General features: G+C 39.6%; 2 protein-coding genes across 2 annotated transcripts in view; one reads left to right on the top strand and one right to left on the bottom strand.

The window, feature by feature from the left end:
- Nucleotides 1-5,173: 5,173 nt before the first annotated feature.
- Nucleotides 5,174-27,590, top strand: part of LOC131242859 (cell division cycle 5-like protein) — a 60,356-nt gene continuing 37,939 nt past the window's right edge. The window contains exon 1 of the mRNA XM_058241785.1: nucleotides 5,174-5,600. Coding sequence (XP_058097768.1) covers nucleotides 5,424-5,600 — 177 coding nt within the window. The 5' untranslated portion in view covers nucleotides 5,174-5,423. The remainder of the gene's footprint in view (nucleotides 5,601-27,590) is intronic.
- On the bottom strand, nucleotides 24,470-25,725 carry LOC131242860 (uncharacterized). Its single transcript, XM_058241787.1, has 2 exons — nucleotides 25,270-25,725; nucleotides 24,470-25,150 (listed from the first exon to the last, which is right to left on the bottom strand). Exons 1-2 carry the CDS (start codon nucleotides 25,333-25,335, stop codon nucleotides 24,605-24,607), a joined length of 612 nt encoding a protein of 203 aa, XP_058097770.1. The 5' UTR covers nucleotides 25,336-25,725; the 3' UTR covers nucleotides 24,470-24,604.

Genomic DNA, 27,590 nt, shown 5'->3' with positions numbered 1-27,590 from the left:
TCTAATCACTCTTTTCTCTATTCTCTTATTCCTACTCTCTTGATCTTTCCTAATACTCTCACAAGCTCTCTTTCTTTTCTCTTAATTTCTCCCTAATCTTTCTTTCTTTTCTCTTTTTCTCTCTTAAATTTTCCCTAATCTTTCTAATATTTTTCTCTCTTAATCCATCTCTACTCTTGCTGGGAAATGGTAAAAATGAGAGGGAGTTAGAGAGTTTTCATGGTAGAGATTTTATAATAGGGAGGGAATAAGGGAAAGTTGGAGGGGTAAAATGGGGAAAAAAGGAAGAAAAGAATGATGACTAGCATAGGTAGGGGTATAGGTTGCATGAGAATGACATGAGTTTGTTTGACTAATGGGGAGAGAGCAACATGAGCGACGGATGACTTGATTGATGGATGGATGGATTAATTGATTTGACAATATGAGGATTTGTGTAAGTGGGGCCGCATGCATTGCGCGGCTCATCTCGGATTGTGCCAAAATTGTAACTTCTAATACAAGGGTCGAAATGGGGCGTGTCGCATGGCATTGGAATCGTAACACCCGTGCGGTCGCTAGGGTACATGTTTCGGGGTATTGCGGTACAAAAATAGGGTATCGATCAAAACTTGTCGATCTGCTCCACCAGGAACATGTCGTTGTTTAAGTAGAAATGTACAAAAGGTCTCACAAGGTTACGGGTCTTACATAAAATCTTTGGATTAAGATGATATTTGTGTGCTCTTTTCATCTAGGTGTTTTTTTTATCCTTATCAATAGATTGATAAATAAACATTTTGATTGAATCTATGAAGATTTTAATGGTAAGGATTCAATCGTGATTGTTTCTTGAGAACAAATGTGTCAACTTAACATATTCCAAACATTTCAGATGTTAGTTAATAAATGCATTGTTCTAAATTCAATACTAGGTTTTCGACTTCATATTCAGATTTCAGATTCAGATTTCAGATTCAAACTTCCAACTTCAATTTTAACAAACGAGCCCTAAGTGTAAGTGAGTCTTAGGAAAAATATATACATGTGCTACATTAAATGTGTTTACACATGTGGGAGAGCATTTGGGTACCTACTTATGCTCATAGATTTTTGGGATATTACAACATGTTTGTCCATGCACCCTATTTGGTAGTAGGACCCATCGTAATGTATATGTTCGATCCACGCCACCCATTTGTTTTTCCATACCATTTTAAGTCATGAGCTAAAAAATAAGGTCGATCTAACCCTTAGGTGGTCCGTACCGATAGAAACAGTGGGCATTGAGTGCCTACCCTTGAAACCTTCATTGGGCCAATTGTATTGTTTATTTTCCAGCCATTCAAGGGATGTGGGGTCCCACACTGATGTGTTTATTGTACCCATGTTGGCCATTCATCTTGGTTGCCCATGGTATGTGTGGGGCCCATTTTTGGGCAGACCACGCTAGGAAATAACAGTGATTGAGTGCCTACCATTGAAAACCTCCTACGGGCCTATTGTAATGTTCATTTGTCACCCTATTCGTGGGCCCCGCTGTGGACCCCACCATGGTGCGTGTGTTTATTCAGAGCGTCCCAAGGGGTCTCACCTTTATGTATAAGTTTATCCATGCCATACATCTGTTTGTTAGACCACGTGGCAATGGGCCATAAGAGGTGTCGATTCAAGCCTCAAGTGGGCCATGCCACAAAGACCTTTACATTTGTTAGTGGGGCTGTCGATTGGATCCCACTCTTTATATGTCAGGCCAATTTAAGTCGATTATCACATGATATGGTTGATAACATGCTAGTGAACTTAGCCTGATAGGTCGACACTGATAATATGCTTAGGCCCCATTTGTTAAATATGAAGTCTAAAGCCTGGATCTGAAATCTGAAGCCTAGATATGAAATCCGAAGGTTGAATTTGAAATCTGAAGTCAAAATAAAAAATGAGGTAGATATGTTTTATCCACACTGTCTATCCACTTTTTCATATCATTTCGAGGCATAAAATAAAAAATGAGGTAGATATAAGGCTCAAGTGGGCCATATTGCAGGAAATAGTGAAAATTGGGTGCCTAGCATTTAAAATTTCTCAGGGCCATAAAAGGCCCTGATCATGCTAAATCTTGTATTTTTCCTTTTTCATCAAGGTACGTGTGACCTTACGAAGAGTTTATATGAGAAATTAACATTACATTAGATTCTAGGAAAGTTTCAACAATAGTTTTATTCAATTTCTGTTGGATTCCATGGTGTGACCCACTTGAGTTTTACATGTACCTCATTTTTGGGCTCATCCTCTAGAATGACCTGAAAAAGTTGATGGACGGTGTGGATCAAACACATAAATCATGGTAGGGCATAAAGAGGTTTCACATGTTAAAAGTTGGTTTTCTATTACGCAAACAATTTAAAGAGAAAAAAAGTTTTGTAGTAAATTGAAGAGGGGTAATTTTGGAAGCAAATTTTTTTATAGAAAAAATTATGGAACACATTCCGCATTCACCATTAGCGTCTTCTGATTTCAGCGTTAACAAACAACTCTTAATAAGGAGCATTTTCTCAATTCCGCATTTAGTACTATTTTAAAAAGTTAACAAATTGGCCCTTAGTGCACTGGATACCACGCCCATTCATACGCTCATACACATTATCTCAGATTCAGGCCTTACTAGCTTGGGTACCAAATTTCAGGTCGTGACATGGAGCATATCCAAATCTCTGGTGGACCAAAATATGGGAAACGATGGTAATAAACCATTAAAAACTTCTCGTTGGCCACAAAAGTTTTGGATCAAGCTAATATTTGTACGATCTCTTCCTCTAAGTTATTATGACCTTATCAATAGGTTGGATGGCAAATAAACATTTTGGTGGCCTCCATGAAGTTTAATGACAGGGATTCAATCACTATTATCTCATGTGAAAGATTTAGATTTGCTTTATTTTTGAGATCATATGCTAAAATGAGCTTTCAAAACGGATGCACTGTGTCGATATAAAGCACATGTATCACAGTGGGCCCCATAGTGAGGGATCTACCAACCTCAAGTGGATATGGGGATCCACACAAACTGCGCCTAACTCTAGACAAACTAGGTGTGCCCCAGCCTAATCCAACATGGTGCGCCGGGACCATGGGACCCACTTTGATGTGTATAATATGTCATGATGTCATTCTGTTTTGTCCACTCGTTTTAGTTCACGAGTCCAAAAGTGAAGAATATCTAGATGTTAGGTGGACCATATCATAGGAAAAGTTGTAATTGAATGCTCACCTTTGCCATTTCTTTGACTCATCGTAATGTTTATCTATCATCTTACTTGTTAATAATGTCACGCCGAAGGGAAAACTAAAATGCTAACTTGATCTAGAATTTCTGTAGCGGCTCTTTCCTACATCGTCGTCCCCCAAGCTTATCCGATTATTTTTAGTCACATGCTCTAAAATTAGCTTTGAAAACGAAACCGAATGTACTTGCAATCCATATATGGAGGTGGGCCTTACGGTAGGGCCACGTGTTGGGTGAGGCATGGGCTCGCCTAATCCGCTCCAAACGGGGAGTGGATTAGGTAAGGCCAGGCCTTACCCAACTTAGTGCACCCAACTCAGTGCAGTGTTGATCGTGGAGCCTACTTTGATTCATGTACGGTGTATCTGTGCTGGTCATATATTTTGGCAGATCATTTTAATTCATTATCTTAAAATTGAGGCAGATCTAAATCGTAGGTGGACCATGCTACTGGAAGCAGCAGTGGTTGATCATTAAAAACTTTTTATAGGCCACAAAAGTTTTGTGGATCAAGTTGATACTTATTTTTTTTTTCCCTTTCATCCAGGTCAATGTTGCATTATCAACAGTTTGGATGGTAAACAAAAATTGTGGTGGACATTACATTGCACCTATCGTGTTTTTAATGGCAGGCATTTAATTACCAATCTTTCCTATGCTGTGGTCCACCTGAGACTTTGATCTGCTTCAGTTTTTCTAGATAAGTCCTAAATGAGATTAAAAAAGGATGGACGGCATGGATATACAATAAATATATCAAGGTGGGCCCATTATCAGGGCTGCACCGTGCTGGGTGAGGTCGGGGCCGCACAAAATCTGTTCCCCTCAGTGAACATACCGGCCCGTTGTTTGAGGCGAGGCCCCCGGTAGGGAGGCTTGCAAAGGTACGCGTGAGCAGACCTACCGCCACACGGGCAGAACTTTTATTGGATCCGAACCGTTCATTCGGTGCGTTGCATAACGTTATTTCTGAAACCTATCTTCTACGAGGACCCAAAACTTAGATGTGCCACACTGCAGGAAACAACTGTAACATTACACCCGCCATCAGTTTTCTGTAGGGCCCACCGTTGTGTATATATTTCATCCAATCCGTTCATCTAACTTATCTCGTCAGGATGAAATCATTCCCCAAACTTCAATCTACTCAAAACTCAGGTAAGTCCATAACAAGTAAATTTAGAGTTTTTAGGTATAATTCCCTCCTGGTTGGCCAATTTAAGTGTTTAATCAGCCTGAGTTTTTAGATCAAGACAAAAAAACAGTGTTGTACCTGATGGACGGGGAGGATCTGATCCACGTAAGGTCCTCCCCCTAGAAGAAGCGGTAGCCACGCTCCGCGCGTGCCTACAGCAAGTCAGGCAAGAGCTTTCGGTGGCGGCTTCGGTGGATCCCCGGATACACCGAGGTGTGTGGGATCGTGGGGCCCAATTTGATGTATTTTTCTTATATCCACACCGTTCATATGTTTTGAAAGCTCATTTTATGTTATGATGCCAAAAATAAAGAATATCCAAATCTAAGGTGGACCATAACATAGGAAACAGTAGTAATCAGCCATTAAAAACTTCTCGTAGGGCAAAATAGTTTTGGATCAAGCTGATATTTATGTGGTCACTTCATCCATACATTTCTAACCTTATCAACAGGTTGGATGTAAAATAAACATTCCGTTGGCTCCCATGAAAATTTTAATGGTGGGGATTTAATCACTACCGTTTCCTGTGGTATGGTCCACCTAAGATTCGGATCTGCTTCATTTTTTATATCATGGCCTAAAATAAGCTTTCAAAATGGATGGACAGTGTGGATATAAGGAAAATATATCACAGTGGGCCCACAGTTAGGGATCCACCCAAACCGCGGCAGAGCTTTCGATCTGAAATTTGGGGCCCGTCTGATGGGCGGCTCGGGTCCACCGCTGCTGGAGGCGAACGTCCCAAAAGTATACTCTCACTCGAGTTTTCTGTTTGCACCCTCCAGACGCCAGAGAGAGAGAGAGATTTTCTAGGGTTCCTTCGAGGTGCTGCGACAAGAAAACCAGAGATTCTCAACTCCTGGGATCGAAAAAACCGTAGAAAAGCACAGCATCTGAAATCCTAGTTTTTAATTTTTCTTCCCTTTCTGAAGGAGGAGGGTAAAAGAAGAAGCCGGCAAGATGAGGATTATGATAAAGGGAGGCGTTTGGAAGAACACGGAGGATGAGATTCTCAAAGCGGCTGTTATGAAATATGGGAAGAATCAGTGGGCCCGAATCTCTTCCCTTCTCGTCCGCAAATCGGCCAAGCAGTGCAAGGCCCGGTGGTACGAGTGGCTTGATCCCTCCATTAAGAAGGTTGGTTTCCTTTCTTCGATCTCGATCTCTATTTTCATCTTGTGGAATAACCCTGGAAATCTGCTATATTTGAGTTCGTACAATTTTCCCGTGGTAAAAATGGCTGCTTCTGTACGTAGATTCTATGATATTCCCTTTTCTGGCCATGGATGTGGTTTCTGAATAGAAAATCCTAACATCCTGGCCTGCTCGATTTGATAATTGGTTTTGTCCATGCGTGGTAGAAAATGGTTGCATTTTAGATTTTAGGATCTCTCTCCAATGTCTTTGTGCTTGCGTGAGAGCCTTTTGTGTGTGTGAGTGAGAGAGAGAAGATCTCTCAAGTTACGTGTTATGGTCCACCCAGCAGATAACTTGCAACCTTTCATGTGTGTGTGCGTGCGCGCGCGTGAGTGAGAGAGAAGGTCTCCAATTACATGTTACAGTGACATCTCATCCATCCAATACCTTGGCCCCACCATGAGGATCGCCTTGTATAAAAATCAGCCACATCCACTCATTGAATAGATCACATTTTTTTTCTTCTATTTATCAATGGCTAGAAAATGTTCACTATGGTGTGGTCTACTTAACGATTAGATGGTGCTGATTTTTGCACTGGGCGATCCTTATGGTGGAGCCAATCGATTGGAAGTGTTGGATTTTGCATTCTCTCAATAGGTTTGAAGTTATCCGTTGGGTGGACCATAACTTGTGGTCGAACCAGATGGACTTGAGACCTTCTCTCTCACTCTTTATATAAATATAAATAAAATGATGAGCTTTGTTAAAACCATAGAATCAGAATAGAGAATACAATCTTAAGTTAACAACACCTGCCATGGCTCTTTTTCCTAGGTTCACCCGCAAAATGGACACTGCTTCAAAGCGTCTAGAATTCCTTTGAGGGCACATTGGCGTCACAAAGTTGGATGGTGTCATTTGCAAAATGGATGTGCGTAAGTGACACCTCTTTCTTACCAACCCCCAAACCCCTAACGATGTCACAAGATGGCACCATCTCCATAAGCAGACTTAATCCTTCTGTCACTACTAAAAATAGGAAAGGGCAGAAGGGATCACCCAGATGGATGCCCTTTGAACTGGTAAAAGAAAAGAAAAAAATAACCGATTGGCAGACCATCCACAAGAATTGAGAACGAGACCATAGAGATACATTCTTTGATCCACCAATTCATCTTTTCCCTGAAACCCATCCTTAGAAAGAAAACATAGAAGGAAGTTGCGGTGAACCTGGTCATAAGCTTTTTCCATGTTGATTTTGCTGATAATACTTGCTTCACCTACTTTATATCTAGAATCAATGAACTCGTTTGCCACCAACACGCTATCTAAAATCCGTCTCCCCCCGTTTTGAAGTATAACAAGTAATTTAGTTGAAAAGCTGCTAGCGGAAAAAATACAACACAAAAAGAAATATTACAATCCAAACAAAGACACCACCATTGTTTGGGGTATCCATGATATTATCGAAATATTCCTGATATTATCCGTATCTTTAGCTTGATGATGCCGATAACACTGGTAGCGATATTGATAACACTGGTAGTATCAAAAATTCCTGGTATTGGTGATGTATTGCTAAGTATCGCCAATGTTTTCAACCGTGTAAATTCTAGGCATTGCTTGTATCGCCAATGTTTTCAACCATGTAAATTCTAGGCGTTGCTTGTATCGCCAATGCATTGCTAATATTTTCGACTGTGTAAATTCTAGGTTTCTCTTGTATTGCCAATGTATTGGCAATATTATTGGCGATATTTCAATAATATCACCAATGTATCGATATTGCCAAAAGTCAATTTATAAAAAAAATTTTCGTTTTAGATTTTTTTATGAGCTCATGGTTATTTGTAATTTTCAAATTGTCGATGCTAATATTGATAATATCATGATATTATTGTTATCGTAATATGGCCGATATTGAGACCACAATCTTTCGTTTCCTTTCCAGTTGTCGACAATTTCTTGGCAAAATATCATGTGTTGTCGATATTCTAAAATATCAATGGATGTTTGGATGGATAAGATGGGATTGATGGGATGACTGGACTGATTTCTTATGACAACACATGCTTCTAGGTCCCTATTAAATGGAAACTTATTATGTATGCATTCTTTTGACAATTTTTGATTCCTAAATATGCAAATATGTGTACTTTAGCATCTCGGGAAGTTTCACTGAAATATTTCACCATTTCCCCATGTTTCCCCAATGTTTCCCTGCATTCTCTGTTATTGGCAATATCAATATTGTTTCCGTATCCTTGACCAACGAAAATTGTAGCGATACTGATACTTGGAACGCTGGATGCCATTATAACATTTGCATTTTTTACCCTAGATACCCACTCTAACACATGTCATTTGGTTTTCCACACTACCTCCTCCCAAGATCCTTACTTGCTAAGGAAGCAAGGCTTATTTCGATCACACCAAATATTCCATAAGACTGCTGTTATGACTAGGCGCCAACCTGTTGACTCGTCCTTGGAGAGATACACACCGTGCCAAACCCTTAGTAACTCTTCAATTGTTTGTGGCATAACCCATTCCAGACTAAACATGATAAAAAAGCAGACCATACTTGCCTCATGAAGGTATAATGAATGAAAAGGTGGTCTATCGATTTTGCACCCCTTAGACACACAAGGCAAATATTGGGTAGAATCATAGCTCTTTTCTGGAGGTTGTTAATAGTTAAGATTCTCTCTCCCTACCAACCAAACAAAGGTACCTTCGGAGGAGCTTCATAGAACAAAAAAAGTGAAAGATATGAGTGATGAGGACACCACATAATGTACACCTTTGCGTACGTATCAGAGGAGGCTGGCCGCACCGATTTCCCTGTAGCTATGCGACTACCTGTGATCGTGTTGAAGACCCCATGTGCATGTGCGAGCATCTGGAAAACCCCACACCGGGAAGATGCACATGGTTTGCTATATGGAGTGATTTAGGCTGTTGGATTAGAGGGGTGTGATGATCGGCCCGTTGGATCTCATGGATCACATGATTGGGCCATTGATCATGAATCGTCCACATCGGTTTTTTTGATTTTATCATCTTTTAGGATTTATTTTTTATTATTTTATGTTTGGACACTTTTATGAGTGATTTAGTAAATTCTCTTTAGACTAGGGCTATTTTTATTAAAATTTCATAAGACGGTGTTTTTTGTAATTATTGAAACTTGGTAAAGCTATAAAAAGAGGGTGGGTGTGTGACTCTCTCCCTCATTAGGTTTTGTGAAAAAAAGAAGAAAGAAAGATGCTTCTGTTATATTCTTCTTCTTCCATCTTCATGAGATTTGAAGATACTTCCATGTGATTTGGAAGGGAGATTGGTGTGAGGCTAATCTTCATCAACGGATGTGCGAGGTCTCCATCTAGCCCCACAACATCACATTTTCATTATCCATCAAGGTATTTTCTTCAAGTCTTCAATTCTCCCATCCCATATTTTCATCTTCTTCTCAAGGTGTTCCGTTGCGGTATCGGTGGGTGTAACGGTGCCCACCACTACCGATACAAATATGCCTCGTAGGCCGATACGGGGCTGTAACGGCCAATATGGGGTGTGTAACGGTGAAAAAAAAATTTTGGTCAAAAAATTATGGAAAAATATCCATTAAATCCGGAATATTCTAAATATTCCAAATAAGCATTCATTTATAATTTGGAACATGTTTATGGTGGTGTAATGATCCACTCTTTGGTGAGAATGCTGTATCGGGTTGTCTAATGGATTTATGAACCTAACAACCTGGAATTAACTGCAAACCTTTTATATTTAGTTTTTTAACTATGTAATATAATATCTATATAAATTTACTATAATGAATGTAATACCAAAACATCTTATATTTTCAAGTTTCCTTTTATTTATAGTGCTAGTGCATTGCATACTTCGTGACTCACATACATTTCATTTCAATATATAGAGTTTAGAGACTTTTATATCCTATTATGTAATTCATATACCTAAATATTTGATATCATTTTCCTCAATACATCTTAAAAAAAATAATTAAATTAGGGTAAATAGTGTTGTCAATTCGGGGTTGATTAAGGGACCATTTGATGCCCTAAACTAGCCTTAAATTAATGCAATCTATTAGCACTTATCCCACTAATGGATTGGAGGACATTTATTGGACAGTGAAAAATGAAAAATATCAAATGGTCCTATTTCAAAAAACAAGTGTCTACAAACTAATAGTGAAAATTGTTCAAACAATTTAATTTTGGGATTGTGACTTAGCAACAATGGTCCCAAAATTTAATTGGTTAATTTTGAGTTGATATATTCCTCATGTATAAATTTTTAGGGCCATGTATGTGGGGTTCACTCGATTATGTATTATATATACATGTCGTCCATTCGTTTTGTCAACTCATTTAAGGGTATTGGAAAAAAAAAGAGGTAAATCTAGATCTTAGGTGGACCACTAGTGGGCTAGGCGGGCCACCTCGTTGTATTTGTATATCCATGCCGTCTGTTTTGCCAACTCATTTTAAGGCATGGTCCAAAAATTCAGGTAGATCTAAATCTTCGGTGGACCACTAGTGAGCATGCCTTTAAAAGTGGGGCCCACCTCAATGCATTTGTATATCCATGTGGTCCATCCTCTTTGCCAACTTATTTCAATATATGGACCAAAAAATGAGGCTGATCCAAATCTTAGGTGGATCACAAAATAAGGATTTAATTCCCACCATTAAAATTTTCTTAACACATTATTTTGGGATCAAGCTGTTATTTGTGTTCTTCGTTCATCAAGGTGAAGGTCTATGTGACCTCATCAACAGGTTGGATGGAAAATAAACATTATAGTGGGCCCTAAGAAGATTTTAACGGTGGGCATTCAATCCCAACTGCGTGGTCCAATTGAGATTTGGATCTCTTCATTTTAAGGATCGTGTCTTAAAATGAACCTGAAAAATTATGGATGACATGGATTTACTATACATAAATCAAGGTGGGCCCCACCCCCATGTAATAAAACAGTGTGTGTGCACTATGCAACGTGCACTGCAGAGTATGAAAAAGAAAACTACGTGGCTGTGAAACGGCCACGCAGTCCATTCGTTTTTTTTGGAAAATGAAAAGAAGAGAGGGAAATGAAAAGAAAAGAGGGAAAGAAGAGAAGAGGGGACTGAAACGAGAGAGAGAGAGAGAGAGAGAGAGAGAGAGAGAGAGAGAGAGAGAGCAGCAACTGCTGCCGCAGCTGCGCCACAACCGCAACTGCAACAGCGGCAGTGCTGCAACCCAAGAAGAAGAAGAAGAATGTTTTTTTTTTTTTTCTTTAGGGTTATGGCCCGTAACAGTTGTTACAGAGGTGCCCCATTTTGGGGCTGTATCGCGTAACGATTGATACTGTTACTGTTACGTATTGGCCGTACCGTTACGACCGATACGTAACCAATTTTGAATACCTTGCTTCTTCTAAACCTCACTTTCCCACACCCATCATTAACCCTGAACCTAAAATCCCTGACTTTTCTTATGTTTCCCCAAATTTTCCTTAACCCTAATTTTACCCTAGGTTGTGTTAGGTTATCTACTTTGAAATAGACTATACCCTATGCTAATTGGATGTCTATACATCCATTAGATCCTAGTTTCCTTTTATTTAACGATCTTTGTTATGATGTTGGTAACTTAGGCTAGGATCATGCATGATGTTCTTTTGGTTTTGTTCATGATATTTGTGTGTTTATGGCAATGCTTACGTTTTTTGGTTAAATATCTTAATTTTGCTACTTGAGCTCACATATTATTTGGTTTATGCATCAGTCCTGCATCAATGAGCCTAGAGGGGGATAAAGATTTCCAAATCAACTTGTAGAAGGACCGAACTGAGAATTAACCCAATGAGTTGCCTTTCCATACCAAAGAATCCTTGGAAATGGGGCATGCTTTAAGATTATGAAGCCACTTCAATAAACTTGCAAAATCACGCTTCGTGGTATCTTGAAGCGTGGTACCATGAAGTTTTCTTTATTTCCCACCGCCCGTTTGAACACCAAATTTGGAAGGTAGAAGTTCTCTTCACGTTTTGCCTTCTTCGGATACGAATCTCCAATATCATTTTCCAAGCAAAGTTGCATTCGTCGACTCTAATATTCTAATGCCAACATCTCCTTCATAGATCGATTGATATACCTCTTCCAACTAGGAAGATAGAACTTGTGCTTCTCTTTGGCCCCTCTTCATAAGAAATCACACCTTAGTTTCTCTAGCTTGTCCAATACTGACTTCAGACATTTGAACAATGTTATAAAATAACGAAGAAGGTTAGAGAGTGCCGCTTTGATAAGTGTGATTCGCCCTCCTATTGACAAGTGACGACTCTTCCATCTTGATAACTTCCTATCAAATCTTTCTGGAGGTTGTCAATAGTTAAGGTTCTCCTTTTCCCTACCAACCAAACAAAAGTGGTCACCTTCGGAGGAGCTCACTTTCGGAGGAGCTCCATAGAACAAAAAAAAGGTGAAAGATATGAGCCTAGAGGGGGATAAAGATTTCCAAATCAACTTTTAAAAGGACCGAATTGAGAATTAACCCGATGAGCCGCCTTTCCATACTAAAGAATCCTTGGAAATGGGGCATGCTTTAAGATTATGAATCCTCTTCAATAAACTTGCAAAATCATGCTTCGTGGTATCCTGAAGCGTGATACCATGAAGTTTTCTCTATTTCCCACCCCCTGTTTGAACACCAAATTTGGAAGTTACACGTTCTCTCCACGTTTTGCCTTCTTCGGATATGAATCTCCTATACCATTTTCCAAACAAAGTTGCATTCATCGACTCTAATATTCTAATGCCAACATCTCCTTCACAGATCGATTTATATACCTCTTCCCAACTGGGTAGATAGAACTTGTGCTTCTCTTTGGCCCCTCTTCATAAGAAACTGTGCCTGCCTTAGTTTCTCTAGCTTGTCCAATATTGACTTCGGACATTTGAACAATGATATAAAATAACGAAGAAGGTTAAAGAGTGCCGCTTTGATAAGTGTGATTCGCCCTCCTATTGACAAGTGACGACTCTTCCATCTTGATAACTTCCTCTCAAATCTTTCAACAACCTCACTCCATAATGAGTTGCTGGCTTCCCCAGTCATAGTGGTAGACCCGAGAGGAGGGGAAAGACCCTACCCCACATCCCAAAACATGCACATATGCCTGTACTTCCTTCTTAGATAAACCAATGCTTAGCATTTCACTCTTACTGACATTTACTTTTAATTCGGAAACCTCCTTGAAGCACCCTAAGATTTTGCTCAAATTATTCACCTTTGACAACTTTGCATCACAAAATGATATAGTGTTGCCTGCATATTGCATAAAGAGTGCAAAGTGGCTGTGGTTTCTTTTAGGACCTGTTTGAAATCATGTAATTCATGGGATTTGTGTTGTAGTTACCATTTTTAGTATCAATTACATACCACACAAATTTCTAAGGGAAGAGATGTAGTATGATTGTGATAGTAGCAACTTTTAGGTATGGAAAACGAGACAAGACTTTGTGGGTCCCACCATGATGTCTGTGTTTTATCTATGCCATCCATTCGATTGGCCAAATGATTCTAAGGTATGCCCAAAAAAATGAGGCAGATCCAAAGATCAAGTGGACCACAACACAAGAATAACATTTAAATGGTTAGCATTCAATCTCCACTGTTTTATGAAATGTGGGGTCCACTTGATCTTTGAATTTGCCTCATTTTTGGGCCCATACCCTAAAATGATCCTTACTAATGAATGGATGGCATGGATATATGATGTAGGATGAATGCTTTGTGATGTTGATTTACAAGAAGAGAACAAAAATTCAGATTCACACAAATAAATCAAGTATGAAATCAAGTATTCTACCACAAAAAACAGAAAATTCAGATTTAAACTATTCAGATTCAGCCAAAAGTAAAATCTTGCAAGAATGTTCACTAGAAAATAAAGAAAGAGCGGCCCCTACGAGATATGGGAATCTCGTTCTAGTTTGGATTAAGCCCAATAATCAAGTAGATTCGTGAATTCATGCTTAGGACACAATAAAGGTTAGGGGAGTCAAGAATTGAACTATTAGGGCTAGGTTTAGAGAAACTAGGGTTAGGGTTTTGGAAAGGGTCGAAATAGGGTTAGGGATTTAGGGTTGGATGAGAGAAACAAAGAGGAAATGGGGGAAAGAGGGGCTGCACGTGTCAGCCTGTATGGACGCACGTGCATGCATGCGTGTGGGTTGATGGAGGAAGGAAGATGGGTTGGGTTTTGGTGGTTTAGGTTTGAGGAAGAAAGGGAAAAATGAAAAAAAAAAGGAAGAAAGAATAGGGATTTTAGTTTTGAATAAAAAAGGAGATGGAAAAATACCTTTTGGAAGAAGAAGAAAGAAGATAGGCGAGGAACACCCGCGAGGTTTCACACCCCCTCTCCAATCCCTAGAGGACCCAAAATCACTACCTGCAAATCACATGCAAGCAAGGAAGAATTGCCAGCTTTGCCTTATCCATGGCACCGTAGAGGAAGCCTATGGTAGGTGCTTCGTCAGTTTTAACAAGACGGAGTACCCTCATTAGTGGCTTTATCACCTTTAGGATCTTTTGGACATTCTTCCAATATTTGTTGCCCCTTATGGTCTTCACAACTTCAACCGGTGTCCCCGATATCTTCTTCCCATGTTTTGTGCTGAGCCAATCTCGGGAAGCGAACATTTCACTCAACTATCCCCTATGCTGGTACAAACTCTCCTGGGCTATAAAGTTAGTCGCAAATCTAGTTGTTGCAGGCTCCATCACCTTTAGGATCTTTTGGACCTTCTTCTAATAATTGTTGTTTCTTATGGTTTTCACAACCTCAATTGGTGTCCCTGATGTCTTCTTCCAATGTTTTGTGTTGAGCCAATCTTGGGAAGCGAACATCTCACTCAACTGTCCTCTATGCTGGTACAAACTCTCCAGGGCTATAAAATTAGTTGCAAATCTAGTCATCGTAGGCATAAGCAACTCTTTTCCCTTCATAAACCTCATCATTATTGCAACTACTTGATTATTATTGTAAATAAATGTCGTCACTTCTCTTGCCCTTTCGACCGTCTCCTCAAGACTCTTCTTCACAATGGGCAACACATGGTGACTAAAATATATGTGGTCTCTTTATCATCAACTTTTGTCTTGCAGCCTTCTATGTTACTTCATTATTTGTAACAATCTGCACCACATTCTCCTATCCAATCTCATCCGCCATTTTGTCCATTAGGGAAAAAATATAAATAACATTTTTTGTTTCATCCGATGTATCAATTGACTTATGGTACACCGTTCCCAACTGACAATACACCATAAGGTTGATCATGCTGTGTCTGGTTTGGCCAGTCCAATCATCGCACATGATCACGCATCTTTTGGCCTGCAATATGAGTTTAAAGGTAGCCACATATGCTTTCACATTTGCATACTCTACATTTGTCCATTTCCCCCTAATCTCCCTAGCCGTGGGAGCTTTAATTCCTTCACCTACTTCTGTTGCTACATCAATTACCGCCTACAAATATGGAGAATTGGCCGCATTAAGGTGTATGTTGGCATGTATAAATAATTTTGTTGCTGCCCTACCCAGATTCTCAAAGGAAGTTTTACTCCACATTTGTTTTTATCTTTTTTTGTTTAGTTGATTCTTTCCTAGATAGGATCAGATCAATAGAGGGTCTCCTCGGATCATCTTCTTCCAAATCCACATCCACAGGGGTATTACGTGAAGATGCATATCATCAACTACCAAACATACGTCGTAATCCACCCAAACTACCCCCACTTACAGATGCAGTCGCACTGCCAATAGCATTCCCACTCCCAGTCCCATTGCCCCCCGATATCACGTATAGATCCTGCGCCAAACATGCGCTGACGTTCTTCTTCTTCACGAGCAAGGTGCACGCTTTCTCTTCTAGCTATAGTTATTTTTCGATTTGAATCTTCGTTAGAATCAATGATCTCTTCATCACGAAAGTCCATATATTTAGGACCAAACACCTCCCGTCGGGCTGCTTCCAAAATCGTATCTTTCTTCTTCTGCACAACAACTTGTTTCCCCTTTGACTTATCCAATCTGTCTTCATCATATTCATTATCTCTTTTGGCACTCTGGTACATCCCGCAACTTGACTATTTCGATGTGCCAATTATTGTTTGAGTCATTCCACTAGTTATTAGTCTATCGCAATGAGTGCACTTCACTTTGTGCCTACCACCACCTATCCTCCGACAAAGTTGCCATCCAATATTCTCACTTCCTTGTTGGCCAAACGTTTTCTTAGCTAGTTGTGGCTTATGTGAGAGTCTACTCGATTCTTTACGTCTAAATACAAATTTTATAAGAAAATGAATTAATTAAAATCTCTACGACTATGAAGCTCCAAAACCTGTTCTAATTTCTTATAAATCTAATCAATAAAAAACTTGTAAATAGATTAATGAAATAATGTTCTAATTTCTTCTAAATCTAATCAATAAAAAAGAAATTAAGTACAAAGCCCTACGACTATGAAGCTCCAAAACCTGCCTAAAATAAAAAAATATAAACACAATCACTAATTTGAAAATAAAAAATAAAAATAAAAATAAAAGATTGAATCAATAATGACAATATGATATTCAAGCACATTATATCATCTTATATTAATACCGCATTCTTATTCAATCATCAAACAAGAAAAAAAGATATTCGTTTCTTAATTTTTAAAAATGGGTTGAAAATAGTCCGTAAATACAAAAAAAATACCAAATCAATTGCATAATCTGTAAAAAGGCCATTCATACATTCTACATCATTAACACATCATATTCAACCATCAAAATAGAAAAATATTGATTTTTTCCCTAATTTTTAAAAAAATGCTGAAAATAGTCCGAAAATACAAAAAAATACCAAATGAATTGCATAATCTGTAAAAAGAACGTTTTTATGTTCTACTATCATCAATACATCATATTCAACCATTAAAATAGAAAAAGATTGATTTTTTTCTTGATGTTTAAAAATAAGTTGAAAATAGTCCGAAAATTTTAAAATATGAAAAAATAGAAATCAATTGAATAATTTGTAAAAAGAAATTTATGTGTTCTACTATAATTAACACATCATATTCAATCATTAAAAGAAGGTCCGTTACCATTGCCGTATCGCGTAACGGACTCAGCCGTTACCGTTTAAGTATCGGCCGTTATGGCCGATATGTAACGGATTTGGTACACCCTGCTCCAAACCTTCTTTCTTCGGAATAATGACAATAAAAGAAGGCCCCATCCCTGCCGTTAAACCGCCTTCTTCAAAAAAGTCTTTAACAAAACCCACTACATCCCTTTCGAGCATTTCACAAAAAACTCGATAGAAAGCCACGGGACATCCGTTTGGACTTGGGGCCTTATCTTTGCCCAATCAGTCGGTAGCTGTTTTACTTTCTTTTGACATAGGTTTCTTTAGGGAGTCCCTTTTTTCAATTGATAAGATTTCAGATTGCTAATCATCTAACTTAGGTCCTCCTCCATTCATTACACGAGAGAAGTTGCGAGTAGTATTGTACCACCGAGGAGCTTATTTGATTCTTATCTTCGATTCTTCTTCCATCCGCCATTAGACTGCTTATACGATTGTTTCTTGCCCTTGCATTGTGTGGTGGAAGAAGCGGGTGTTTCTATCACCTTCTTTGAGGCAAAGAGTCGCAGGTCTCTATTGCCATTTTATTTCCTCTTCCTCAAGGTATTTGGAGTACTCCGCTAATAGCATACTGCATCTGTGCCGTTTGTCATTAGATAGACCACTCGTCTCTTCCTTAATATCCAGATCATGAATATCATTTAAAATGCTTTTTGCTTCGACTTTTCTTTTCCCCACAATCTCCATTTTCTAGCTATTCAAATTGCCTTTAAGAGTTTAAGTTTTGAAGCAATACAAAACCAGCCAAGCCTTCTATTTCAAAGGAATGCCATCACTCCTTAATTTGATAGGGAAAAAAATCGTCCATTTCTAGCCACATAAGCTCGAGCCAAAAAGGTTTTGGCCCCCAGCTCTCGTCCTTAACTTCCAGCAAAATGGGCCTGTGGTCAGATATTGTTCTAGGCAGTCCTTGAAAGGGAACCAATGTGTATTTTTCAACTCACTCAGCAGACAACATAAATCTGTCTAGACGGCACATTAGCGGCTTACCCATTCTTCTAATCCTATCATGCTCTGTCATGTGGCTTCCATTGGACTTTTCATGTGCAAATATGACGACATTGAAGTCACCCCAACACACCATGGCATGTTGAATCTAGTTTTGGTTGCATCTAACTCTGCTTAGAAGCGTTGCCTGCGACTCGGATGACACGGCCCACAGACGGTTGTGAATTGCCTTATGCTATCTAAAGAGCTGCTCTTGATGATACCGAAACCGGAAATGACCCAAGAAAATTGTCCTCCATTACTAGAATTCTTTGTTCCATGCCACCAAAATCCTTCCTGCAGTACCCTCTACATTTAGCGTAGTCCAGTCCTGATTTTTTGCTCCCTAGATTGAATCCAGTACTCTATCATCAAAGGCATCAAGCTTCGTTTCTTGTAGAGCTATTATTTGAGCCTTATATCTACCACATACCTCCTTAACACATTTCCTTCTTTTCCGAGCTGTCCTGTGTCTATACGTTCCAAGTTCCAACTTATCATCTTCATTAGGAAACCATTCGACCCCCTCTATCCTTCCATCAATATGTTTGCTATGAGAATCATAGTTCACTGAGCACTCCAAATTCAACAGTTCTCTCCACGCTTTCAGAGTCTTCAGCTTTGCTTTCTGCACTTGCATTCTCCTCACTCTTTGGGAGCCTCGTTCCTTGACAAATTGAATGAAAGCATGAACATCATCGTCACCTGATTCGAAAGATAGGCCTTCTAACTTGCCCACCCTCTCTAGTATGTCGCGGTACCACTCTAATTCTTCCCTCGTCATTGAAGATGACCCCATGAGATTCTCGAAATTCTCTAGCAGGAAGGGTTGTGAGAGTTGACTTGCTTCCAATGGCATCTCCCCGCAACCTGAAGAGGAGTGATGTTGAATTAGTCGTGTTGGCCACGACGATTCCAACTCATCCTCTACCTTATCTCGCTATGGATCCTCCAGGGTGCCTTCCTTGAACAGGACAATCTGCCCTATGGAGATGTGATTTCAGTCAAATCCCATGCTGCGGTTGAGACCCCCCTCGAAAGGAAATAGGCTCAAGCTTGCTGCACACACCTCTGTTGAGAATAGCATTCCCCTTCTATTTATAACTACTGAATCAAGCTCCCACATGTGAGTTTTTAAGAAATGATGGGGACAAATATGGCACTACTACACCTTTTTCCGCACATGGTGAGAGAGACGATTGCCAAACCCTCTCTCATCTTGGAAATGAGGCACGAATTACATGTGTCGGTGTCTCTCCTTAATGAAGGCTCCTTGGAATGGGGAATTGATGAAGCTTAAAGCTCCCTTAACCTGATCACCAACACCTTAGTCGGAACTTTTTAGACGCCTCCAATGAAATCAATGGGTCTGAAGACTTAAATTTCAGCTTCATCTTACGATTTTGGAATGCGAGGTGAATGTTGTGGTCAATCCTTTGCTCAATCTAGATCTGACATGGAACTCTGTATAGAAGCTCATATATCAACTTTAGTTACACCTTGACATGTCTGACAGAAGGCCATAGATAATCCATCCAACTTTAGTGTCTTGGATTTATCCATTTCACAAATCACTTTGTTGACCTCGTGTTGAGGCCTTTTTTTGGGTAGCGGTGGTGAATAAGATCCTAACTCCAAATAACCGTCAAAAGAGAATTTGGGTTATTGCCAATAGGTGCATCATATGCAAGAAGGAAGAGGAATCGGTTGATCATTTCTCTATTGTGTAATGTGGAATCAGTGTAGCATGGTGTGAAGTGTTTTGGCCTTTTGAGCTCAAACATGTTCTGTTGAGTTCATTAGAGCGGCTAATAGATGTGTGGAATGGTGGTCCATTTAATCCTCGAGGCAAGATCCTTTGGTGGCTGCGTCCCCTCGCTAGTATGTGGAAAATATATGGGAGAGTATCTGGGGATATTGTTTCTAATAAGGAGCATTTATGATGCAGCATCAGTGGTGCACCCTTTAGAGTGTACTAGAGGAGGAGGTGTCGCCGAAAAAGTAACGGAGTGGAGGACTTGATGTGGATGGACGCTGGGTCCATCAGACCCATTTTCTGATGCGCTATGAGTGCAAGAGCGGCATGACCGCACCCTGACTGCAAGCCCATGGGGCGGATTTCACACCTTGTCACGTGGATATTTTAATTTTAGGCGTCTTTTTGTTCTTTTCCTTGTTTTTATGGGCTTTAGTGTACTTTTTGTTTTTTCCGTGGCTTATATATACACTATGAGAAACCTCTATTTTATTATTGAATGAATGATAATTCGTATACTTTTTTCATCTTTTATTAAAGAGATTAGGGTTTAAGGATTGACCCTTGGGTGTTGAGGATTCCACCCCAGGCTTACATTTTCCTTCTTTATAGATCTTCGAGGTGTAGGAAAAGGTAAGAATTAGCCGTCTTCTTTTCTTTGATGCCCTAAAATCCATACTCTCTTTCATCTCGAACCATCTCTTCTTCATCTCTTTCGTTCCTCTTTATATATTCCCTTTTGGTTTGAACGGAAAAGAGGGATGACTAGTAAGGAGAATCGGATCCAAACTTAACTGTGGACTGACTTATATTATATCTGGGATTTCCTCATATCCCGAGGTCCTCCCTTTTTTACTGTTTGCGTGATTTTATGCGAAGGGGCACGATCCCGATGGAATGATTTAATCTCTGTGTTGAGATTTGCTTAATCCCCTTAATTGAAAACAGTTAGTTGAGTAATTTTATTATTTGAATCCCTTCAACCTGATTCTATATGCATCTAGGGTTAGGCCATCATATGTCCTTGCATCAATTTAATGGGAAAAATAAAAAGGGCATTTGGAACTCGAGGTGTTACTTGGGAATTCTCCGGTGTTCGCATCTCAGGTCTTCTTCACAATAGGAAGGAGCCAAGCAGGCGATTTGTGATTTTCAACAGCCTTTTGTCAAATGAAATTGGTGGTCCCCTGCACCCCAAGGATGGTGGAAGTTATTAGATAGATGGAAGGTTCAATCAGGAATCCTGGTCTGTTTGATTGCTTGGGCCTTGGGGGCTTGACCTCCGCGGAAACTAGCCTTCTTTTTAATCTCTGTCCGGGGAGATTGTTTTTGAGCAAATTGATTGCGAGTCAAACTGTATTGTCAATTCTATGGCAAAGGATGCATTCTATAGATCTGCACTTTCATGGATCTTGTTTCCTTTGTTTTATTTTTCCCCTTTGGGGTCTTTTAATAAAAAATGTCTGTTATCAATAAAAACATGCATAGGATCCTACTATGGAAGATCCATTAAGAGTGATTCTACTTCCAAAAGAAACATAGGACTAATTTACATGTGGTAACTGCTTCTTGAATCTTTCTACAATAGGAAACCACAGAGGAAGAAATAGGTTTATCACCAACTGTAAGGCCAAGATAAATGAGAACCTAGCTGTATACTTCACAACCAATAATGGATGTCCCTCCTCATGCTGTCAGGATGTAAAGGTACCTAAAATTGGCGCTTTTACTAAGATTTACTCTGTCAGAGACCACCTTGAACCGTCTTCAAAGAACCTTGAGATTCTTCATTTGATATTTTAAAGCATCACAGCACACGGAACTGTTATCTTTGAATGGATGCTCGGGCAGTGGGTGAATACGAAGTTGGGTTGTATGCAGGGTGTGCTTGGTTATAGTGGAAAGCTATATCCACCAGTTATATCAGGAAGTGATGGGTGCATCATTTGGTTCATAGAGAAGTCACTCTGATTCAACGTACCTTAGCCACAACTATTTCCTTTAATCCGCCATCTCATGGAGGAAGATCACAAAGTGCCATTTTGCTATTATATGGGTCATTTGGATGGAATAATTTTTTTAATGTGGCAAGGTTCATGGAGTGTTAAGGGATGCACTACAAGCTCTTCCCAATGGTGCGTGAGTAAGGAGGAATTCTTTGGGATAGATGCGTGGGATATCCTTGGAATTAGAAGATGTTGATTGGTTTAATCAACGTTAGAAGTCCATGTTGGTGATGCCATTGGCTACCGTCCGAGTGATTACTGCACCCAGCGCCGAAGTCATCTTGCCTGTTGCTGGTGTGTTCTACCGTCACAAACTCACCGTCACAAACTCCGAGTGAACTTTTAATTAAAAATATTGATAAATAAATATTTTTTTGTTTTGAAAAAATCGTTTACCAGATGTTATTTATGCCTTATTTATGTTATAATGAGTGTATACTGATCTTAACGACAGCCATATTTGTTGTGTTTCATATGTCTTCTATGATATAAGTTATATGAACCGATTTTGAATATAGTTGCACCAGCAAGGCATATTTTAGGACTCTATATAAAGGAAACTTATCATTTGTAAATTTTTTTGGTGATCTTTTGAGTTCTAAGTGTGTGTTAATGCATTTTTTAACATCCCTTGAAGCTTCTTTTTTTGAAAGGTGATAATATTATTAAAACCAGAACCGAAAACAGACAACAAACAACACAGAGACGAAAGAGACACCCTGGACCTAAAAGAAAGGGGAAAAAACCTAAAGAAACTAAAATACAACAACAAAAGCCAGTGCCCACACTGGACAAAACCCACTAGCATCACAGGGCCCAATCTCACATGAATTGGGTAACCCTACGGTAAACTCCAGCATTAGATCTTCTGTTGCGCAACAACGATCATTCCTTTCAGCCCAGATTGCCCACAGCACTGCAAGCAGGGCTATACGCCATTTCTTTCTCCTGAGACTTCCTCCATTCTCACTGTGCCAAGCTGTTAGCAGATCCCTGATAAACCATGGCATGGTCCAACTGACTGACGCAAGAGAGAGAATCTGATTCCAGATTTCTGATGAGAAGGAACAGTGAAGGAGGTGATCGACAGTCTCTGCTTGGTTGAAACACAATAGGCAGATACTCGGGACAATCATGCCACATTTTTGGAGGTTGTCCAAAGTAGGGATTCTGCTCCTCCCCACTAGCCAATCGAATGCTGCTACTTTGGTGGGGGCACCGTATTTCCAAACCATCGACGTTGGAGCCGTTAGGTTATTGTCTCCTGCCTTTACGAGGTCAGCATAAAGCAAATGAACTGAGAATACTCCTGAGACTGCTTTCCTCTAGCGCATACTATATTCCAACTCCTTATCGATGCTGACATCCTGCAATAGTGAGAGGAGAGATGTTAGGGAATCTATCTCAGATTCCTTCAAATCCCTTTGCAGAGGAGAGCTATCCAGATTATCTCATCTCCATGCCAGGAAATGCAATCAGCCACCGGAATGTTGATATCCAAGGATAGGATGGCGAGGTCCGAGAATACCATTTTAAGAGGTTGATCGAGGATCCAAGGATCAGACCAGAAGCAAACTCTTTTGCCATTACCCACCATAAGACTCAATCTAGAGAAGATCAAGGGCGATAGCTTATTGATGATTTTGCAAGTGTGGGACATACGGTATGCAGAAAATTGCTTAGGCCACCAGCCAGTGGAGGAGGTCTCATATTTAGTCACTAAAATAGATTTCCACAAACTATTATTGTCCTGGAAAAACCTCCACACCCATTTTCCCATAAGATACTTATTAACCAGCTCCTCCAAGAGAAGTCGGCAAGCACACTTCCTTCCAGTTCAGAAGATGGAATGATGCAGGACATGAAATTAAATATGACATGTAAGATTTCAAGCTTTAGATCATAACAATTTTAAACAATCACAAAATTCCACGTCCCACATACGATCAAACATTCAACAAGGGGAATCTACGGGGGTCCAAGCCTACACAAGTTTAGGGCTGGATCAAATAAAATTATAAACCAAACAATGCCCAAAGGAGTGTAGGATTCATCTATTCTTGCAAAGGATTGTTCCCCAATTCAAGAGATTCACCATGTTTCAATTCGGGGGAAAGTCTAGGGTTTGCAAATTTGGGAATATTTGGGATTGAGATTATCTAGGGTTAAGGCCTTGGATTTAAGGCGAGAGAGGAGAGAAATTGAAGAAAGATGGAACCTGAGGTGATCCACGCATGTGGATAGCAACCAGGCTTGGGCGCATGTGCGTGATTCCTTGTCCACACATGTGTGGGGCCCACGAAATCGGAAAATGATTCCTACGGTAGGATTGGCCAAGGGAGGCCCACTTCCATACCAAATTTTGTTTCAATCTGTTGCCGGTTTGTGCATGGTGCTCCGCCGAAGTTTCAACCCCTCTGATGGGCCAGAATCTGAAAATCTGTTGTGGAGGAGAACTTGGGTACAAGCAGTGTTCGAAATATCGGTATCACACCAATGTTGTCAAATAGCATATGGATCCTGTGCGATTGCATATGCGTGTGCGCATATGCGATCGCATATATATATAAATTTCCACATTTTTTCAAAAAATTAAAAAAAAATCAGAAAAATCAGAAAAAATTCAAAAAAAATCAGAAAAATCAAAATAAATTATTATATGTCATTGAGGCATGAAATACATTTAATTTAAGTAGAAAAAAAAATAAAACGGACAAATTACATACATATGATAATGATACATCATACATTTACAGTTTACAAATTACAATATAGTTAACTTCTTAAATCTTAACAATTAACATTTTAGTTACATTTAACAATAACAAATATGAAATATCAAATATCAAATATCCATATTCAACATTCAACACTACATGTACATGATAGTTGATACAATATATAATATATCAAGTTATCAATATCAAGTTATCAACAATCAACAACATCAACATCAACACACTTAGACTTATGAGATAAGCATTAAACAAAATTAAGAAGTTATGTATTTATTATTTATCTAATCAATAATCAATAATCATATACATTGATCTAGCATCCATTGTGGCACATCACCACCAGGTCCACCACCACCACCACCACCATCATCATCATCATTCGAGTCATCTCCTTCTTCGACACACACTTCTTCCGTTTCTTCATCATCTGTACGTACTAATACTTCATCAACATCCAATGGTGGATGATCTTCAATTTGATCATCATTATCACCTTCTCCTTCTTCAATCTCCTCAATCTCATCAACGGGTTGACGGCTACTATTCGCCCCCCGGCACCACCCCATCCTTCGCCTTCGAGTGGTACTAATACCTTCACCAGGTGTCGATCCATATGCGACATCTTCAACTTGTGTCCATGTCAGATCCTCTCCAGCAAATGCCGGGTCCTCCGTCTCTACAAGCCACTTGTTATCTGCATCCAACTCATCTAAGCAGATAGGGTCAAAGAAGCCGGGCTTTTCTTTCCTACTTTGGAATTGTTCTCGCAATTTTTGATTGTATTGGACGAAAACCAAGTCGTTGAGCTTTTTTAGCTCAAGGCGATTCCTTTTCTTGGTATGAATCTGCAAGAAAGAAAGTGCAGCATTTGGCACTAGCTATTTAGGTAATTAATTTAGCTTAGGCCACTAAAAAATTAAAGTTTACAAAAAAACAAAACAATTACTAAACAGTCTAAACTTACCGCCTTGAACGTGCTCCAATTGCGCTTGCAACCACTGGCAGAACACGTGAGTTCAAGAATCTTCATAGCCAGCTTCTTTAGAGCTGGATCCTTCCTGTTCGGGTCCACTCCATAGGCAGCCCACCAGTCAGTTGAGAACAACAGTTTAAGTATAGGTTAGAGTCTTAGTCTCTTAGAGACACGTTGTAGAAAAACTTTTTGTAAGAGTTCAGTATACAATTGACAGTACACTAACATTCATTCATAGAAGTACTTACTGGGTAATTTCATTGTCCGATGTCTTATTACGATATCCTTTGAGAATATCCCTTCACTTTTTGTGTAGAAGTCCAACAAAGTTGAGATCTTGTCCTGTTCTCCTCTATCCGGAATCATTATTTCCAAGACATCAATAAATCCAACCATATTCATAGTTAGTGCTTCTGCTGGATCAGCAGAAGTGAATAAACAGGCCGGGTTAAGGATGTAAGCAGCCGAATAAAATGGGGATGACATTTGGCTGCCCCATCTTCTATCTATAATATCTAAAATTGGTCTGTAATCACGGTCTCTATAGTTAAAATGGTCCATGATCTTATTTTTCGCCCTCTCCATAGTATCATATATGTAGCTCATTGCGGGCTTCTCATCCCCGTCCACCAATCGCAACACAGTGACTAAGGGCTCGGATGATTTTAGTTCCTTTACCACTTGAGTCCAAAAACTTTGAGAAAGAATTGTTTGTTGAACTCGTCTCCTTTCAGCCTTCTTTGACCAAGGCTCACTTGTAAAATCGGCCGACACTACAAAGCTTCTAAGTTTTGATTTCTTTGCATGTAGCCTTTGTAGTGTTAAAAAGGTTGTAGCGAAATGAGTGACTGCTGGACGTAGCAAGTTACTCCCAATGTGTTTTCTCATTCGACTGAGAAGAAGGGCGTGTTTGTACATAAAGATCGTGATTCTTCTAGCCCTTGCAATCACATTTATAAATAATCTACCTATATCTTCTAACATAAGATCAATACAATGGGCTGCACAGGGGGTCCAAAATAAACGTCGCCTCTTCTCCATAAGAAGACGACCGACCATTACATACGAGGCTGCGTTATCTATAATTACTTGTATAACGTAGCCCTTACCTATTTCTTCAACTACACTATTTAGTAAGTTAAACAAATATTCTCCTGTGTGTGAATGGCCCGACGCATCCACTGACTTCAAGAACATTGTCCCAGCTGGACAATTTACCAAAAAGTTAATGAGAGACCGATCGGATCAATCCATCCATCCATCGGCCATTAGTGAACAACCATATATTTTCCATGATTTCCTATATTCAGCTATGAAGGATTGTGTATATTCAATTTCAGTTTTTAGGCATGTCTCCTTCATTTCATGATATGAAGGAGGTTTAAGCCCAGGTCCAAATTGACCTATAGCCTCAATCATTACTTTGAAGCCTTTTGATTTAATGGCGTTAAAAGCAACGTCAGTTCGGTAAAACCACTTAGCAATATATTGAATTGTGGTTTTCCTATCTTTTTGTTTATACTGGTTCTCTAAAGTTGATTGAGCCGGCCCTTTCCCTCTACCCCTTTGGTCGACCACATCCTCGGGGTGTGGTCTACACCATCTATGGGCCCATGCCCTCGGGCTCTTTTCGATGGTTGTACTTGTGGTCTAGACCGGCCTGTCAAAGTAGAGAGAGTGAGACTAGCTTCATCTGTATTAACTACATTTATATCTTTATATGTATCTTGTTCCATATATTCCTCCTGATGTAGGGCACTATCGCATCTCTCTTGATTGTTTTTCCATATACTCCACGATCTCCCTTTGGATTTCTAGAGTAATTTTGTCGCATGCTTTTGCATTTGACCCCGGTAAATGTGCAAGGTGTTGCTTGTGCCTTGTAATGCCATCGGAACTCACAAACCCACATAACTCACATACTATGTGAGTCTTTTCGGTCGCACTATGGTAGTGCCCATACTTCCAACTCGGGTCATTCGAGTTGGGCTTCAAAGAGGAAGATTGGGAAGAAGACATTATAATGGTGGATGGTGGTGTGTGTATTAGCACTAAAAAGTAACTAACTTGCTACTAACTAGAAACTAGAAAGTAAACTACAAATAAAAAGAAAACTAAAGTAAGAGACTAAGAAAAAGAACTAAGAAGTAAGAAAGAAGTAGATCAAAGAGAGTAAGTAAGAGTAAAGAGCCTAAAGAGATGGGACTTGGCGGGGGGGGGGGGGAGAGAGAGAGAGAGAGAGAGAGAGAGTTACACACTTACACTTACACTTACACTTGTAGAAACTAGAAAGGGAGAAGAAGAGGGAGAGA

Source organism: Magnolia sinica, chromosome 4, assembly GCF_029962835.1.
Source record: "Magnolia sinica isolate HGM2019 chromosome 4, MsV1, whole genome shotgun sequence".
Classification (NCBI taxonomy): domain Eukaryota; kingdom Viridiplantae; phylum Streptophyta; class Magnoliopsida; order Magnoliales; family Magnoliaceae; genus Magnolia; species Magnolia sinica.
This window is presented reverse-complemented; position numbering and strand designations above follow the sequence as displayed.

Coding starts and splice junctions, on each gene's coding strand:
- LOC131242860 (XM_058241787.1), bottom strand. CDS start 25,335: ATGAAGATTCTTGAACTCACGTGTTCTGCCAGTGGTTGCAAGCGCAAT. Junction 25,151..25,269: donor ATTGGAGCACGTTCAAGGCG/GTAAGTTTAGAC, acceptor TCTTTCTTGCAG/ATTCATACCAAGAAAAGGAA.